The sequence below is a fragment of the Prosopis cineraria genome, unplaced genomic scaffold (assembly GCF_029017545.1).
Source record: "Prosopis cineraria cultivar Desert tree isolate PC_DT_omini unplaced genomic scaffold, ASM2901754v1 PC4, whole genome shotgun sequence".
NCBI classification, from domain to species: domain Eukaryota; kingdom Viridiplantae; phylum Streptophyta; class Magnoliopsida; order Fabales; family Fabaceae; genus Prosopis; species Prosopis cineraria.
The window spans coordinates 1,962,555-1,978,382 of NW_026555335.1; the positions used below are offsets into that span (position 1 = coordinate 1,962,555).

General features: G+C 36.6%; 1 protein-coding gene across 1 annotated transcript in view; it reads right to left on the reverse strand.

The window, feature by feature from the left end:
• LOC129308578 (callose synthase 9) overlaps nucleotides 1–15,828 on the reverse strand; it is a 58,167-nt gene that overhangs the window by 22,456 nt on the left and 19,883 nt on the right. The window contains exons 25-36 of the mRNA XM_054949775.1: nucleotides 15,729–15,810; nucleotides 15,422–15,582; nucleotides 15,186–15,306; nucleotides 14,443–14,540; nucleotides 14,275–14,365; nucleotides 14,032–14,192; nucleotides 13,847–13,956; nucleotides 11,346–11,480; nucleotides 10,498–10,566; nucleotides 10,248–10,425; nucleotides 8,365–8,470; nucleotides 1,882–2,001 (exon numbers count right to left, since the gene is read on the reverse strand). Coding sequence (XP_054805750.1) covers nucleotides 1,882–2,001; nucleotides 8,365–8,470; nucleotides 10,248–10,425; nucleotides 10,498–10,566; nucleotides 11,346–11,480; nucleotides 13,847–13,956; nucleotides 14,032–14,192; nucleotides 14,275–14,365; nucleotides 14,443–14,540; nucleotides 15,186–15,306; nucleotides 15,422–15,582; nucleotides 15,729–15,810 — 1,432 coding nt within the window. The remainder of the gene's footprint in view (nucleotides 1–1,881; nucleotides 2,002–8,364; nucleotides 8,471–10,247; nucleotides 10,426–10,497; nucleotides 10,567–11,345; nucleotides 11,481–13,846; nucleotides 13,957–14,031; nucleotides 14,193–14,274; nucleotides 14,366–14,442; nucleotides 14,541–15,185; nucleotides 15,307–15,421; nucleotides 15,583–15,728; nucleotides 15,811–15,828) is intronic.

Below are 15,828 nucleotides of genomic sequence, written 5' to 3' on the forward strand. Positions count from 1 at the left end.
GCTCCAAGGTATTTTGATCCCTACAGGGCCAATTGCTTACAAGCTAGAACTAACTGCAGAAGCAAGGAGTCATTCAAATTTCATGTCTCCTTACCCAAATTGTGTTCAGATCCACCAGTAAAGCAAAGGCGCACCCACCAATTGATTGGCCTTTACTACCTGCAGATCTTATTCCAGAGAGGATTGTGAAGAAGAGATTGGGAAGAAAGGAAGGAAGGATCATAACAGAAGTTTTGGTGCAGTGGAAAGGCTTGCCTGATGAGGAAACTAGTTGGATTTCTCAGCTGCAGAATTATCTGACCCGTAAGGCCAAGGGTCCTCTAGGATAAGGGGGGTGATAGGACCAGCACCAATAACAGCTATTTAAATAAATTAATGGCAGGAAAATGATGAATAATTCACTAGTATCTTCTATTATGAAGGGAAAATGTAGAGGATACACTCACTAATCAACCTTACTCGCTCTAGTTCCTATTCCAAATGTCAAATAAGAATAGAAAACAAGAAAGAGACCATCAAACAACCTGGCTTTCAAGAAACCAAGCCCTCTCCCCCAAGGTGATACTACTGCCTACCCTCTCTGTCACTCCCCACCCCCTTTTTACCCCTCCACTACACTGACAATGTCAAGTTTCATTATGCACTACGTTTTTCCCACTCTGCCCCTGTTTCCCCTGTTCCTAGGTATTTCCTTTGGGCCTTTACTTGTATACATGGCCCCACATGTTGGGAGGCCCAACAGGGGCTTACTGATGTGTAAGTCATTATTTTTAGCTGGTGAGTTATAGCCATTGGAGGGGTAACGGCTACAAAAGGGACTGCAAGGAAGGGGAGGTTTTTCAGTGTCAATGAAATTCAGTTCTGATTATCTCTCTCTCTCAAATCCCCCGAGGCCCCACTAGGGGTTGGGGGGAGATTGTCCTGATCACCTCCATACATCACAAAGAAAGCAGCTAAAATTTAATTTAAATGCAAATAAGGTTAGTGAAAGTTAATAGCAAACTGAAGCTGCAAGTATGAAATTCTTCTACAAAAAAGGTCCATAGACATCAGAGCCCAGGGACTGCAATAATCATTCGAACTCAAAGAAAGGCTACAGTAGGATAATACAAGAAATCAGGGCTGCCCCACGATAATGATTATTTTATTATATTATGCATGAACTACCTTATCTCTAGTTCAAATATTTAAAATGCTGATTTGGTGGATTAAATCCTTATTTTTTCGTTGACTTACGCTTCTCTTTCAGCCAGATAAATGTGACGAGCACAAGCTCAAAGGGAGCGCTCATCCCAAAAGACTAGCCTGTTGGGTAAAAGAGCCTCTCACACTTATAAATCTCACAATACTTGTGAGGCTCCCCGATGTGGGATTCGTGACAATGTCACCCCGTCAAGAGCCGACGTCTCCAGTGGCTTCACTCCACGGCACTTCATTCGGCCTTCTACCAGTCAAAACCCTTCGTGGGTAGCCCTTTTCGTAGCACCGGCCTCTCAATGAAAGCACCAATGTGACGAGCACAAGCCCAAAGGGAGAACCCATCCCAAAAGACTAGCTTGTTGGATCAGAGAGCCCCTCACACTTATAAAACCCACAATACTTGTGAGGCTCCCCAATGTGGGATTCGTGACAATAAAGCAGGTCTGTAGCCTTAGTTATTTATATATAGACCTTTTGGGATAACCAAAATCACTATGGAGTAACATAATATCTCTCGACCTTTTCAGCTACAAACAAGATGGGGATTACCATAAAAAGGCTCAACACCATAAAAAAAAAAGTCAAAATTACAAAGGATAGCAAGACTGAACAAGGATTCAAGCCAGCACGATCATCAAAACCAACACACGTCACATATAGATTGCTTAAAGAAAAAGGAACCTGATTCATGTCAATTGTCTGGACTGCATTTCCACGAGTAAATATAATTGCATGGTTTTGATTCTCAGGTTTCCCTTCCCCAAGCTTGGGATTTCCAGGTAGTTTAATCGAATATATTTCCTGCAAGATAAAAAGCCTTCTAGTATGATAAAGAGCAATTAACCAAAGCAATATATTGTGACTAAAACTTGCCAACTTTTTCTTTATTATTAGGTTTCAAAAACATCAAGTATTTTATCTCTTTCATAAGAGAGATTATTGGTAAAAAAATACAGGTCCATAAACAACCAAGAATCCAAACTTCACAACAAAAAAATAGCAAAATAGGGGACCAGCTTCTAGATTTCTTGACTTCAAATCTCAAGCAATAACCTCATTTCAGTTTTCTATTCATTGTTAACAGTTTTATGGACAAAAAGAACAAATAGCACCGTATATATCAACTTGCCAACTTTTTCTTTATTATTAGGTTTCAAAAACATCAAGTATTTTATCTCTTTCGTAAGAGGTTATTGGTACAAAAATACAGGTCCATAAACAACCAAGGATCCAACCTTCACAAAAAAAAAAAGAGCAAAATAAGGGAACCAGCTTCTGGATTTCTTCACTTCAAATCTCAAGCAATAACCTCTTTTCAGTTTTCTATTCATATTGTTAACAGTTTTATAGACAAAAAGAACAAATAGCACCGTATATATCAGCTACCCTAGGTCTACATCCTTTCCTTTTTTTTTACCTGTCCACTAGTGATTACACAACATCATTCTCCATATGAGGTAGAAAAGACCAACAAGCTTTATTCCCAAATCAATGGATTTTGTTGAAAAATACAATATCTATAAGCAAGTTACTTTAAACGTGCTTTTATTTTGTGTGATCAGCACTGATTCTAAAAGGAAGAGATGCTCTTTTTGTGGTCAGACCGTGTAATTATTAGATATTATGTGTAAATATTTTCTATTAATATTCGTTATCCTAGGAGATTAGGTAGGATCTGTCTTTAATTAGATATTACCTTATTTAGCTATTGACCGATACTAGTCCCTTACTTTTCGAAGAGATTATTGCTCCTATTCCTGTATATATGTACTCGGCCTCCTTTGATGAATACTGAGAGAAGCAGATTGCTCATTTACTACACGGTATCAAAGCCGGCTGCTTCTCCACACATTTTCAACGCCGAGCACGAGTTAGAAAGCATTGCAGACGAGTTGTACCCCAATCGCCCATCTTCACTGATGACGCAAAGTGATGGGTCCTCGCTGTATGATTCGAACAAGGTTGGTGGTCCCTCTGTGTTGGAGTGGTCAAATGCTACTAATGTGGCTCGTTATAAGGAGCAAATTGAAAATGAACGTGTTTTTAAATTCCTGACTGGGTTACATCAATCTCTAGATGACGTACGTGGACGTTTTCTCAGCAAATCACTACTACCTTCAACGAGAGAAATTTTCTCCGAAGTACGCCAAGAGGCTTCACAACGTAAGGTGATGCTCCCTGGTACGATTCCCAATTCTTCACGATCTCTGGACTCTATTGCACTTGTTAGCAAAGGTGCAAATCATAGAAGCCAAAAAGGAAAGACTTGGTGTGAACATTGCGAGAAACAAGGGCATACTTGTGAGACCTGTTGGGAATTGCATGGGAAGCCAGCAGATTGGAAGCCTAGAAGGGGAAAGACACAGGGATATCAGACTTCTCATGACACTCTACAAGAGAAGACTGACTCAAATTCATTACCTCTGATAAACAAAGAACAGCTGGGTAAGTTGATTGAAATACTTGATGTGATTCAAAAGGATGAACAGAATCAGAAGCAAGGTCACACTGCATCAATAGTGCACAAAGGTAATTGTGCTCTACTTACTACTAGTAATTTCAAGTGGATTGTTGATACCGGAACCACAGATCACATGACATCAGATTTTAAGTTATTTAGTGCCTATACACCTTGTGTTGGGCATGAAACTGTCAATACTGCTAATGGGCCTGCCTCATCTATAGCGGGTAAAAGGAATGTTATTATTTCTAATGTTATGAAATTAGAAGACGTACTTCATGTGCCTTACCTAGCATGCAACTTATTGTCTATTAGTAAATTGACAAAATAAGCTCAGTGTTGGGCTCATTTTTGTGCTACCCATTGTATTTTTCAGGACCTCTTATCAAGGAAGATGATTGGCAGTGCTAAAGAGTATAATGGTCTCTACTATCTTGATGAATCAACTGTGAGTAATCTTTTGTCTAGAATCCGGTGCATTATTGCCTCTACCTCTAAGAATAAGGACTTTAATGATCTTATGTTATGGCATAGGAGAATGGGTCATCCAAATTTTTAATATTTATGTCATTTATTTCCTAAATTCCATAAGTTGTCTTCCTTTCAGTGTATTGATTGTCAACTTGCTAAACATCAAAGATCTAGTTACAAATCTTCTGAATATAAATCTTCTCGTCCTTTTTCCATTATTCATAGTGATGTGTGGGGCCCTGCTCGTGTTCCTAATCATACTCATACTAAATGGTTTGTTACCTTCATTGACGACCACACTAGATTATGTTGGGTTTACTTATTACGTGATAAATCTAGTGTTCCCACTATCTTCTCTAAATTTTATACCATGATCAAAACTCAATTTGACACCACAATCCAGGTACTTCATACAGATAATGGAACAGCATATTGTAATAAGCCAATGAATCTTTTCTTAAAAAGCCATGGCATCATTCATAAGAGTACATGTCCCAAGACCCCACAACAAAATGGTATTGCTGAACCAAAGAACAAACACATATCGGAAGTTGCTCGTGCTATCATGTTTACCCATAATGTCCCTAAATATTTCTGGGGCGATGCGATACTCACTGCAACTTACTTGATAAATCGCATGGCCAATCGTGTCTTGTCTCATGTTACCCCACTTGACAAGTTAAAAGAATCTCACTCTATCCCTCATCTTGATACTCATCTTCCCCTTAAAATCTTTGGCTGTACAGCGTTTGTCCATTCTCATCATTCCCACAAATTGGATCCTAAAGCTGTCAAATGTATTTTCCTTGGTTATTCCTCCACTTAAAAAGGGTATAAATGTTTTGATCCCTCATCCAAGAAATTATATATCAGCCGAGATGTCACATTCTTCAAATTCTTCAATTCAGGGGGAGAGGGGGAGTGAATTTCAGTATTCAGGGAGTCAGGAAAACCAGGAAAACATTTTTTCAGAACTGCCTGACTTGCCTGAATCTATTCCAAACCAGCCAGAACAAACTCAAAATGGTTCTGAACCTCTTTCTTCAAACATACCTGCACCTGAAATTCAGACTTCTAGGCCATAAACTGAAGTGAAAAGTCCTTTAAAGAATAACAGTAATGCAGGTACAGCACCGGAAAAAGAACTCATAACTTACTCAAGGAAGAAGAGGCAAGATGTAGAGGCTGTCATGCCAATAGCACTACCAGATTCAGAACTAAAAGAGGCCCCTGAAGGTGAGATTATGGAAAATAATGAACCAGAAGTGAAAGGTATTGCTGAAGAGAAGGAGATAGATGATCTAGATCTACCTATTGCACTTAGAAGGCAACCGAGATCATGTACTCAGCACCCTATTAGAAGTTTTGTAAGTTACCATGCTCTATCTCCTTAATTTTGTGTGTCTATGACTAATCTTGATACAATGAAGATTCCCCGTGATCGATATGAAGCTTTGAGCATACCAGAATGGAGAACTGCTGTTATGGAGGAGATGAAAGCTTTGGAAAAGAATGAAACGTGGGATATAGTGGAATTGCCCAAGGGAAAAAGAGTAGTAGAGTGCAAATGGGTTTTTACTCCAAAATATGATTCCACAGGTGCCTTAGATAGGCTAAAAGCTAGATTGGTGGCACGAGGCTTACACAAACATATGGCTTAGAGTACAAGGAGACATTTGCTCCTGTAGCTAAGTTAAATACCATCAGAATTCTACTCTCTATGGCAGTAAATCTTGAATGGCCATTGCATCAACTAAACATAAAAAATGCTTTTCTGAACGGAGATCTCAGAGAAGTCTATATGAGCTTACCTCCAGGTTTCAGCACAGGGCACACAAATCAAGTATGTAAACTGAAGAAATCACTCTATGGCTTAAAACAATCCCTACATGCGTGGTTTGATAGATTTTCAAAAGTATTGAAAGCTGAAGGGTACAAGCAGGGTCTCTCAGATCATACCATGTTTGTGAGAACGGAAAACGGTAAGAGGTGTATTCTCATAATATATGTGGATGATATAATCATTACAGGAGATTATGAAGAGGAGATTAAGAGAGTGAAAAATGCTTTAAGTAAAGAGTTTGAAGTAAAGGATCTTGGCAACTTAAAATATTTTTTGGGAATGGAAGTTGCAAGGTCAGAACAGGGACTCTATGTGTCTCAAAGGAAATATATCCTCGATCTACTAAAGGAAGCTGGCATGCTAGGGTGCAGACCTGTAGATACGCCAATTGTAGTGAAGATAAAAAAGAAGTCCAAAGAGGAAAAAGAAAGTGAAGAATTGGATGAGGATCTTGAGCAAGAGTTAGAAGAGAATGAAGAGAAAGATAAGCCTGCAAACAAGGAGAGATATCAAAGGTTGGTGGGAAAATTGATCTATCTTTCCCATACTAGACCTGATATAGCTTTTGCTGTAAGTGTTGCTAGCCAGTACATGTGTGATCCAAGAAAGAGCCACATGGATGCTGCATACAAAATTCTAAGGTATCTAAAGGGTACACCCGGAAAAGGTTTATTTTTCGAAAAGCAAGAGCAAGGATTAATAGAAGTTTACTCGAATGCAGACTAGGGAGGAACCTATAAGGATAAAAGATCAACTTCAGGTTATTACTCATTTGTGTGGGGCAATCTGGTTACCTAGAAAAGCCAAAAGCAAAGGGTAGTTTCTAAAAGCAATGCTGAGTCTGAACTAAGATCTCTCTCCCAAGGCATCTCAGAAGGATTGTGGATAAGATAAGATGCGTAATAGAGGAGATACATGTCAAGGTTGATCCACCATTAAAACTTTATTGTGACAACAAGGCTGCAATAAGTATGGCTTTGAATCTTGTTCAACATGAAAGATCCAAGCACGTGGAGATAGACAAGCATTTCATAAGGGAAAAGGTGGAAGAAGGTGTAGTATGTCTTATATACCTCCCTACAAAGCTACAGGCTACAGATGTATTGACCAAAGGCCTACATGGACCAGCATTTGATAGTTGTATACGCAAGTTGCACATGACTGACATCTATGCTCCAACTTGAGAGGGAGTGTGGTCAGACTGTGTAATTATTAGATCTTATCTATAATATTTTCTATTAATATTCGTTATCCTAGGAGATTAGGTAGGATCTGTCTTTAATTAGATATTACCTTATTTAGCTACTGACTGATACTGGTCCCTTACTTTTCGGAGAGATTATTGCTCCTATTCCTGTATATATGTACTCGGCCTCCTTTGATGAATATTGAGAGAAGCAAATTGCTCATTTACTACACTTTTATTATGCTAATCAATAGTTAGGAAACACTATATTTTATCTCATCTATGAAACTTGCACTTTCAGCTACATTAGTTATAGCTTAAAGGTCTGTTAGTTTCTCTCTTAGGATTATGTTGTGGAATTTCATTAAGAGAGAGAAGAGATAACGAGAAATAGAAAGATTGAGAAGGGGGGAAATTTGAATATGCTATTCTTATGTGAAATCAAATACCATAATCAGGTATGCTATTGCCTCTTATTTATAGCCATTCTCTAAATATCCTAATCTATCCAAATATTCTCTAGATATCCTAATATATCCAAACCATACAATCATATTAAATCCTATCTAAATCCTCCTAATAACAGAATAATATCCAAATCCTATCTATTTAAATCCTAGCAACCTATAACAGTAACTAATTCTCAATTCTTTTCTTACTCATAATTACATATCAGATTAAAACGCAGCAACTGAATATTAAACCTACTTTATATGTAACCCAAACCTCTTATAAAACAGGAAGCATCAGCTGCTGCATCTTCTCCAATGCTTTATCTTTAGCTTTTACAAAGAAGACAAACAAAATAGTTGACTCCTTAAGGGATACCAAACAAACAACATAGAGAGAATATCAAGGAGTATATTATTCAACAATATCTCCACACACTCAAACCTTATTTGACTCAGTAGGAATGCCAAGTGTTAGCCACTTCTGAGTAACAACTGATAAAATAATTCATTCTCGCACTAACTTCCTCGTAACATTAAGAATTAGAATCAGGATCAGAAATAACTCAACAATGACCCCCATAAATACCCCTGCCACAGCCCCATGGGGTCGGGGGGTAATTCTCAGAAAGAGATTAAATTGGAGCAGAAAAATAGATCCTAATGGTTGAAAAACACGTCAATGAGCAATCAAAATATCATATTTGCAAAAGAAGGATAATTCATAAAAGAAAACAATAGAGATTAATGGCACCTTGTCCTTCCCATTGATATCAGCCTTCACAAGCTTTGAGTAGTATTCTTTCCCACCATTTAAAGTATCTACAACATCAATGAATGCGACACGAAGAGCTTCATTCCTAGGATAATGAACAGATTTTAAAAATTAGACTTGTATGTATTGAAGAGCAAGAAATATTCTGCAATTACTTTGTAAATCAACGCACATGAGTTATGACCTTAAGCATCAATTAGAAATTAAGAGGTAGATCATAGAAATAATTTCTTCCCTTGATTTTCTCTTGTATACTACATGTTTCCTTAACATACTTCTGGAAACATACAAGCTATAATCATTCTCCTCTCATGCACAACATGGTATCAGAGCACTAGGTATTGCTCTCAAAAGAAACAGGCATAAGCAGCCTTCATCATTGCCTCCTCTTGCTGGCAAACAGAACCCGCCTTCACTGCAAATCCTCAAGAAGCCTTCATTGCTGCGTCTGCCTGATGCTTTATCACTATATCTTCCTAGGCACTGCCTTCTATCTTTGTTTTGGCAATGTTATTGCGTATTTTTCTCTATTTATCACAATCATTACTCCATCATGCAGCCCTCATTGCTGCTTTCACTTATTATACAGACGCCCTCACTATTGGCTTCTAGCTTTTCTTTTCAGGCGGCCTTCATTTCTGTACATTTTCACTAATAAAAACAGCCTTTCTGCTTCAACAAAAGCTGAAGAAGCTTTGAAGGGGTCTAGAGTTGATGAAATTGAGAAACTAATACTAGTTAAGTCCATAGTAGAGCCCTCAAGAACTCATTCTTTACTTCCTTCAGGTAAACTTTATTTACCTCTTTGCATGAATACCTCTGTTGGGCCTAGTGAAAGCCCAACCCAAGAAAACTTAGTAGTCTCTTTTTAACACCTTTCATTGATACAAAAAAGGTTCATTGTAGCTTAAACACTTGTTATTCCTAACACTATTTCAAAGGCATCGTCAAAGAAGGAATGGAGAGAGACCATGAGGTTAGAATGAGTACAATAGAAAAGAATAAAAGATAGATTGTTGAAAGGCCAAACGAATAAACATTGTTGATTGCAAATGGACTGTCAAACTTAATATGAGGATAATGATTCTCTAGAGAGGTATAAAGCACAATTGGCAGCAAGAGAGTATACTCAAACTAAAAGTTTATCATAAAGAAACTCTTGCCCCATCAAGTTGTCCGATGTCCAACATGTTATCGTCAATCACCACCAAGCTTTCCCTACCTAGACAACCAATTTCACACAACAAAAACTACAACCATTTTTGGAAACCAGCACCAAAAAAAAACAGAGAAAGAGAAGAAGAAGAAGAAGAAGAAGAAGAAGAAGAAGCTCCTAGTTCTATTTCAATGTGAATGTTGCATAGCAGAGATGAGAATGTTAAGATGGATGTACAGGCATACACAAAAAGATAAAATTTGAAATGAGCATATACGAGAAAAAATAGGCGTGGTATCTATTAAGAGAAAGATAGTAGAAAATCATTTGTGCTGGTTTAGACATGTACAGAGAAGGCCATGGGAGAAACAGGTGAGGAGAATGGAAGGGATAATCTTAAATCATGTGAAGAAGGGGTAGAGAAAGACCAATGAGAACACTTAAGAAGTTATTGAATGAAACCTCTTAGTTAACAATATTCTCAAAGGCTTGATTGATGATAGAGCACAATAATGTTGTGCAATCCAAGCAACCAACCCCACCTAGTGGGATAATTCACTATAGCTTCTTGTTGTTGCTATAGGTATCTATGTCATTGAAATTCACCTCATGGGGATGATAGCATCAAGAGAATTCATGCCAAAAGCAGAAATTAAGAGAAAACTAATAATATATGGAAGTTGGTCCCTAAAATTCCCAAACACACCTTTGCATAAGTAAGGCAATATCAGCAGCCTCAGGTTTTTGTTCCTCTTTCTGTCTTCCATAAATTTGACATGCGACAACATAAGTGAACTTAAGATCTGCCTGAGCACGTGCTTCAGGTGATAAATCAAAGCCACGTGTATCAGTCACTTCATTGCTGCCAACTCCAGACTCCAAATCTACAATGCCAAAGGCAAATTAGATTACTAATATCGTCACATGAACATGATAAAAAGATCGAATGCCCTAACCTCCAGAGGTTGTCCGCTCCAAATATGTCTGTAACATAAGGGCTTTCCTATAGTACATCATCCCTCGAACTGTTGATCCCAAACAAAATAATTAAGATTGGGACAAAACTTTTTCTAAATAGAATTGCGAAAATTCCAAGACTTAATACACAATCTTATCCATCTAATTTTTAATAAAGAAAATTCTGCAATTTATTATTATTTGTTATTTAAAAAAAGAAAAGACATTTTACGTGAGACAAAGAAAGAAGTGCATGAACAGAGAATAAACTGTCCTGGTAAAGGCAACTAAAACAATACAAAAAACCTAAACAATCATGGAAAAATACGTAATTAATCAAAGCTTGCCAAACTTCACATTTAACAAGAAACAACTATAAATTGTCAAACGTTACAGCCAAAAAAGTCTGAACGCACTTAGAAACTAAGTACTGAATGGACAATAGGGAAAATAACAAATTAAATCATGACAACAAAGAATATCCATCACAAAATCAGCACCCGACAAACAAAAAAGGAGTGCAACAAAGGTATAAGAGGATTCAGATCACCAGGGAAGAAGCTCAACGAAGTTTATGGTCATGTTTAACTCAATAACAACAAAAGAAAATAAACAGAAATTCCAATTGCAATAATTTGTTACCATAAGAAACCACCACAATAAAGAAATATATTTAAATTCAAATGGAGTAAATAAGACAGACAAATAACAAGCAAAGGTGAACAATGGTCGTTAAACATAAGACCTTAAATCATTCCAGAAAAACATTTTAACACCCACAAGGAGTAATGTCTCACAGCATTGATGTAAGAACCCCTATATTCAGCATTTGAAAGGAAACCATTACCAGTTCTAGCCAACGTTTGTCCCCGATAAGATGCCCAAAAACGTAGTTCAAGGATATCTCTAGGATTATCAAAAAGTTCTGAATCAAGTGCATCTTCATCACGTCCAATTCGAGCAAGAAAGTTCTTCCACTCATCTACAGTTCAAGAAAAAATAATAAGAAATCTCATTATAGAGAGAGAGAGAGATTGAAGAACAAGATATCTTCAAACCGGAATTTTTTTTTTTTTTATTTGGGGGGAGGGGTTAGTCAAAAAAATACAACGCAACAAGATCCCTATGGCATGGAAGATATAAACAGATTAGGAAAGGAAATATAAATCCTTTGTCAGTTAAGAATGATAGATAAATATAGATGTTAAACAAAAACAGGATTAAGAGTAAATTAGGATCATAATATAACATAATATATCCCATTTAAATTATGTTTCATATGGATTTTATCGGTTTACTATTTTCATTCGGGTTTAATGGGCCTTGTATCTCATCATTTAAGGACAATATCAATCCTGACCTGAAAGAAGCCTAGCGCAGAATGGTCCATGGATGAACTGGATAGGATAGACAAATATTACTGGGCTCTGGAAGACAGAGGCTTAAGGGTGTTTGAATCAGTCACAGTAATGGACCCCATATCTCATCATTTATGGTCTGTTTAGTTTTTTTTTTTTTTTTTTGGGGGGGGGGAGGATTTTGCTCCCCTCCCCTTGTTTGGGTTGCAAAAATGGAGGGCAGGGGAGGGACATTTTTCAAAAATTTCCCCTCCCCTCCCCTCCCCTCCAAAATGAGGGGATAAGGAGGGGAGGGGTATAATTTTGTTATATTGGGACTATTATATACCTACTATGATTTGATAATCCAAAAATGCCCCTCCTTTGCTCCTCTCATGTTGTACCACCATTGTTTCTCCCTCCGTTCAGGTCATCAATTGCGTTGGAGATCAGATTTTTTTGGCTAAGGCTCCCTTCTTTCATTTTATTTTTGCTATTTTTCGATTATATGTTAATAAACTTACTGCTTGCTCATACCTTTGCTTTATAAACTTTGAATAAATTATTATTGAATGTATTATTGGCAATATATGTGTATATATGTGTGTGTATGTGAGCTATGGATAATTATATACTTATAATTATATATTAAAAACACTAATAAATATATTTTATAAGGAAAAAAACAATTTTACTAAGATAAGGGTAAAATTGTCTATACATATTTATTTCCCCTCCCCTCCTAAACCAAATAAGGTATCATCTCTCGCCTTCATTAAAACCCCTCCCCTCCCCTCCCCTCAAACCAAACAAACCCTTAAGGATTGCTCTTTTCAATTAAACTAACATGACATAAGACATAATCATTTCAAATCCAAAGGAATGGATGAGCATCCAAACACAACTCAACAGCAAAATTAAAGAAGCTACAGTGGAAATTAAGGTTAGGTAGCCTTTGTTTTATTTACGATTAGAAAAATTCTTTGGGCTTGTTAGTTGTATCTCTCCCTCCGACATCTCCCTCCTCCTCCCCTCCATGCTTTTTCTTTATTCTTGCAATTGGTACGACATCAATTTGGTGTCAAAATAAAGTTTTCCGTGTTCCATTCATGTCTTAATCGTTGGAAACCCATAAAAATCTTGCTGAATGTTAGTACCCACAATCACACATCCCCTTTCTAGTACTATTGGTGATTTGGGGCAGGAAAAAATTAAAACAATCATAAATTCTATCCAAATCAGCATTCATGGGGTAACTATTTTATTAGATTAAAGTTCTATTTATAGACAGTTAGAAAGAAATAATGGTCATGCTAAAATACTACAATCATACAACGTCATATCACCTTTGTAAATGTTATTATATCAAAATGACTATGGAAGATGGATAAGACAAAATAGAACTAGCTTCAAAGAGAGTGCAACAGATATAACTAGTCTTGCACTATAAAGAGTATGTTGACCCCAAAAAAAACAAAACTATAAAGAATAGGGTTATTTTTGTCATTCATGTTATGGTTTTAAAAATAAGTGGCACTTCCTCAGCTAACTTGATGGAACGCTCCTTCCCATGTTTGATGGAAGTGAGATTTCCAATAGAAGAGCAATTATGATCTACCAAATACACCAAAAGAGTTGTTTTCTCTTTCTCCCTTTCTTGAAACTCGTTTCTTTTCCACCAAACATGTTCAAAATGATTGCTTATTCCAACAGAAGCAGGGTACATAAATAGGGATACATGACCATGAGAAATCACCCATTGGCTCCCATAAAATTAGCAACAAAATTTCAAAACTTAAAATGCGATATTATAAAACACAATAAGCAACATTAAAGGAACAGAAGAAATTGGAAACTAATGACAATTCCGTTCTATATTAATCCCCCAATCAACCAATCCAAATGATCAATGATCCCATGAACTCCAAGTCTTCAACAAAGATCAGGCCCCATTAAATCATGCATACTATCTACTTGCAATCATATTCCAGCAAAATCATAGGGAAACTACCTGGAAAAATCTTCTGGAGATAAAATAGAATCGATATGCCATCTTCATTTTTCTTTAGTAGCTCAGCCATACTATAAAGCACAATCTCAGAATAATATGGTGTGAAAACACTGCATACAAACACAAAGGATAAGCTCACCAGAAACAAGAAGCAAAACAAGTTTCTTGAAGAGAAAAATATTTACCTGAAAGATAGCATCCCTCTAACTGGCTTTGCAGCAGGCATCTTCATGAAAAGAGAATTTGTGAAAAACTCCAGCCTTCGTCTAGCCTCAAGATTCTTAGGAATGTTTGAACCAGAATGTTGGATGGTCAATAGTGAATGCAATCTTTTCACTTGTGCACTCTACATAAATTTAGTAGCTAAATTCAGAAAACAAGCGCATAGATATGTATATACCAAAATGGAAAAATTGAGCAAGGAATACCAAATCAGCATTGTTTGGCCATTTCAACTGTGCAAACAATCGCCCCTCTTGTCTTTCTCTTAACAGTAGATTCCAAGTACCATAATTGTCCCTAGATGGACAAGCAAGTGAACATTTAAGTGACAGCAGATGTAATAAAATAGAAGTACTTCAGCAAGCGTGACAAACCTCAAATTAATAGAAAGGATATCATGTGTCACAACATCATACAGATCCTGAACAGCCTTAACTGCACCCCTTTCAAGTTCAGGTGTCTTTGGTTTTTTCTATACAAAGTCAAATCAAAGAAAATTTACATTGTATTACATTAAACCTTTCATCATAAAAGCAGCACATCAGGAAGAGATTATTCGTCAAATCATAATCCAAAAACAAAGATAATAGAACCAGATAATATAACTGTGTGATTTTACCATGACATGAATCATACAATATTTTCAAAAGAAAAATAAATGAGGATACATATAGGTAGCATCCTGTAGCTAGAAGTCACTAAATTTGTAAAACACCATGCATACAATTCACCTGAAATGTAATGATGAATATTGCATGTCTGAGGAGTAACATGCCACCTTAAGAACAATATTGGGGGAAAAAAAAGGCAGGATGCCTGACTGATTTAATTAGACCTATAAAATATGAGAGAAACAACAGTGACATCTAACTTACATTCAGATAAGAAACTTAAGGCTGTAAAAAGCAATTGGAAAGCTCTTGTCCTATTTTTAGCACCTTTCTCTCTTCCATTTAATAAATTTTGTTTTTTGCTTTTTGTCAAAAATTATTATAAACTCACAGCGAATGTCAATAGTAAAAAGCTAGCATAACCTAAGGTCAACTAGAAGATCCTTGGAAGCATTCTAACAAAATGCATAAAACAATACAAGGACTTCAAATCATCTGATACGAACCAAAATACCCATAAGTGCAGATACTCTTGATATCAAAAGAGGCAACTTATTAAGGTGAAAATCCACAAGAATGGTCTTCTTCGTGATACTTCCATGAATATCAGCATACACTCTTTCAACCCTGGGATAAATGGCAACAATTGCAAAGTAACCAAGAAGGTAGTTAATAGATTAGCCTTATTTCCTATTTTATAAGGTATATAATTCAACTTGCGTCCACTTCTCGTAACACTTACCACATCCTTCCCACTTCATCTAATATTTCTGTCAATATGAGTTCAATGGTATAGTAACACTCCTGAACAGCATATTTCATATACTCATCCCTTGAAATCCTATCCCAAAGCTCATCTTGATTATCTCTACTCTCAACAGCAATATCCTTAGCAAGAAATATCTGCAAAATCATGTAAAGGAAATTTATAAATTAAGTAATAATAAACAAGTTTAAAACAAGGATCATGTTTACAAGCAAGAGGCACACATACATGCATTCTTCTGCAATGAATCTGCCAGCTATTTTAATTAAAAGACCTAAATTACCTTGCTAGCAAGTAGAAAAAGAGGCCACTGAACTAAAGGAACGTCCCCAGAATTTTTAGGCATTAAAAGCCATTCCATTTCCCTGCAATGAATCAACAAA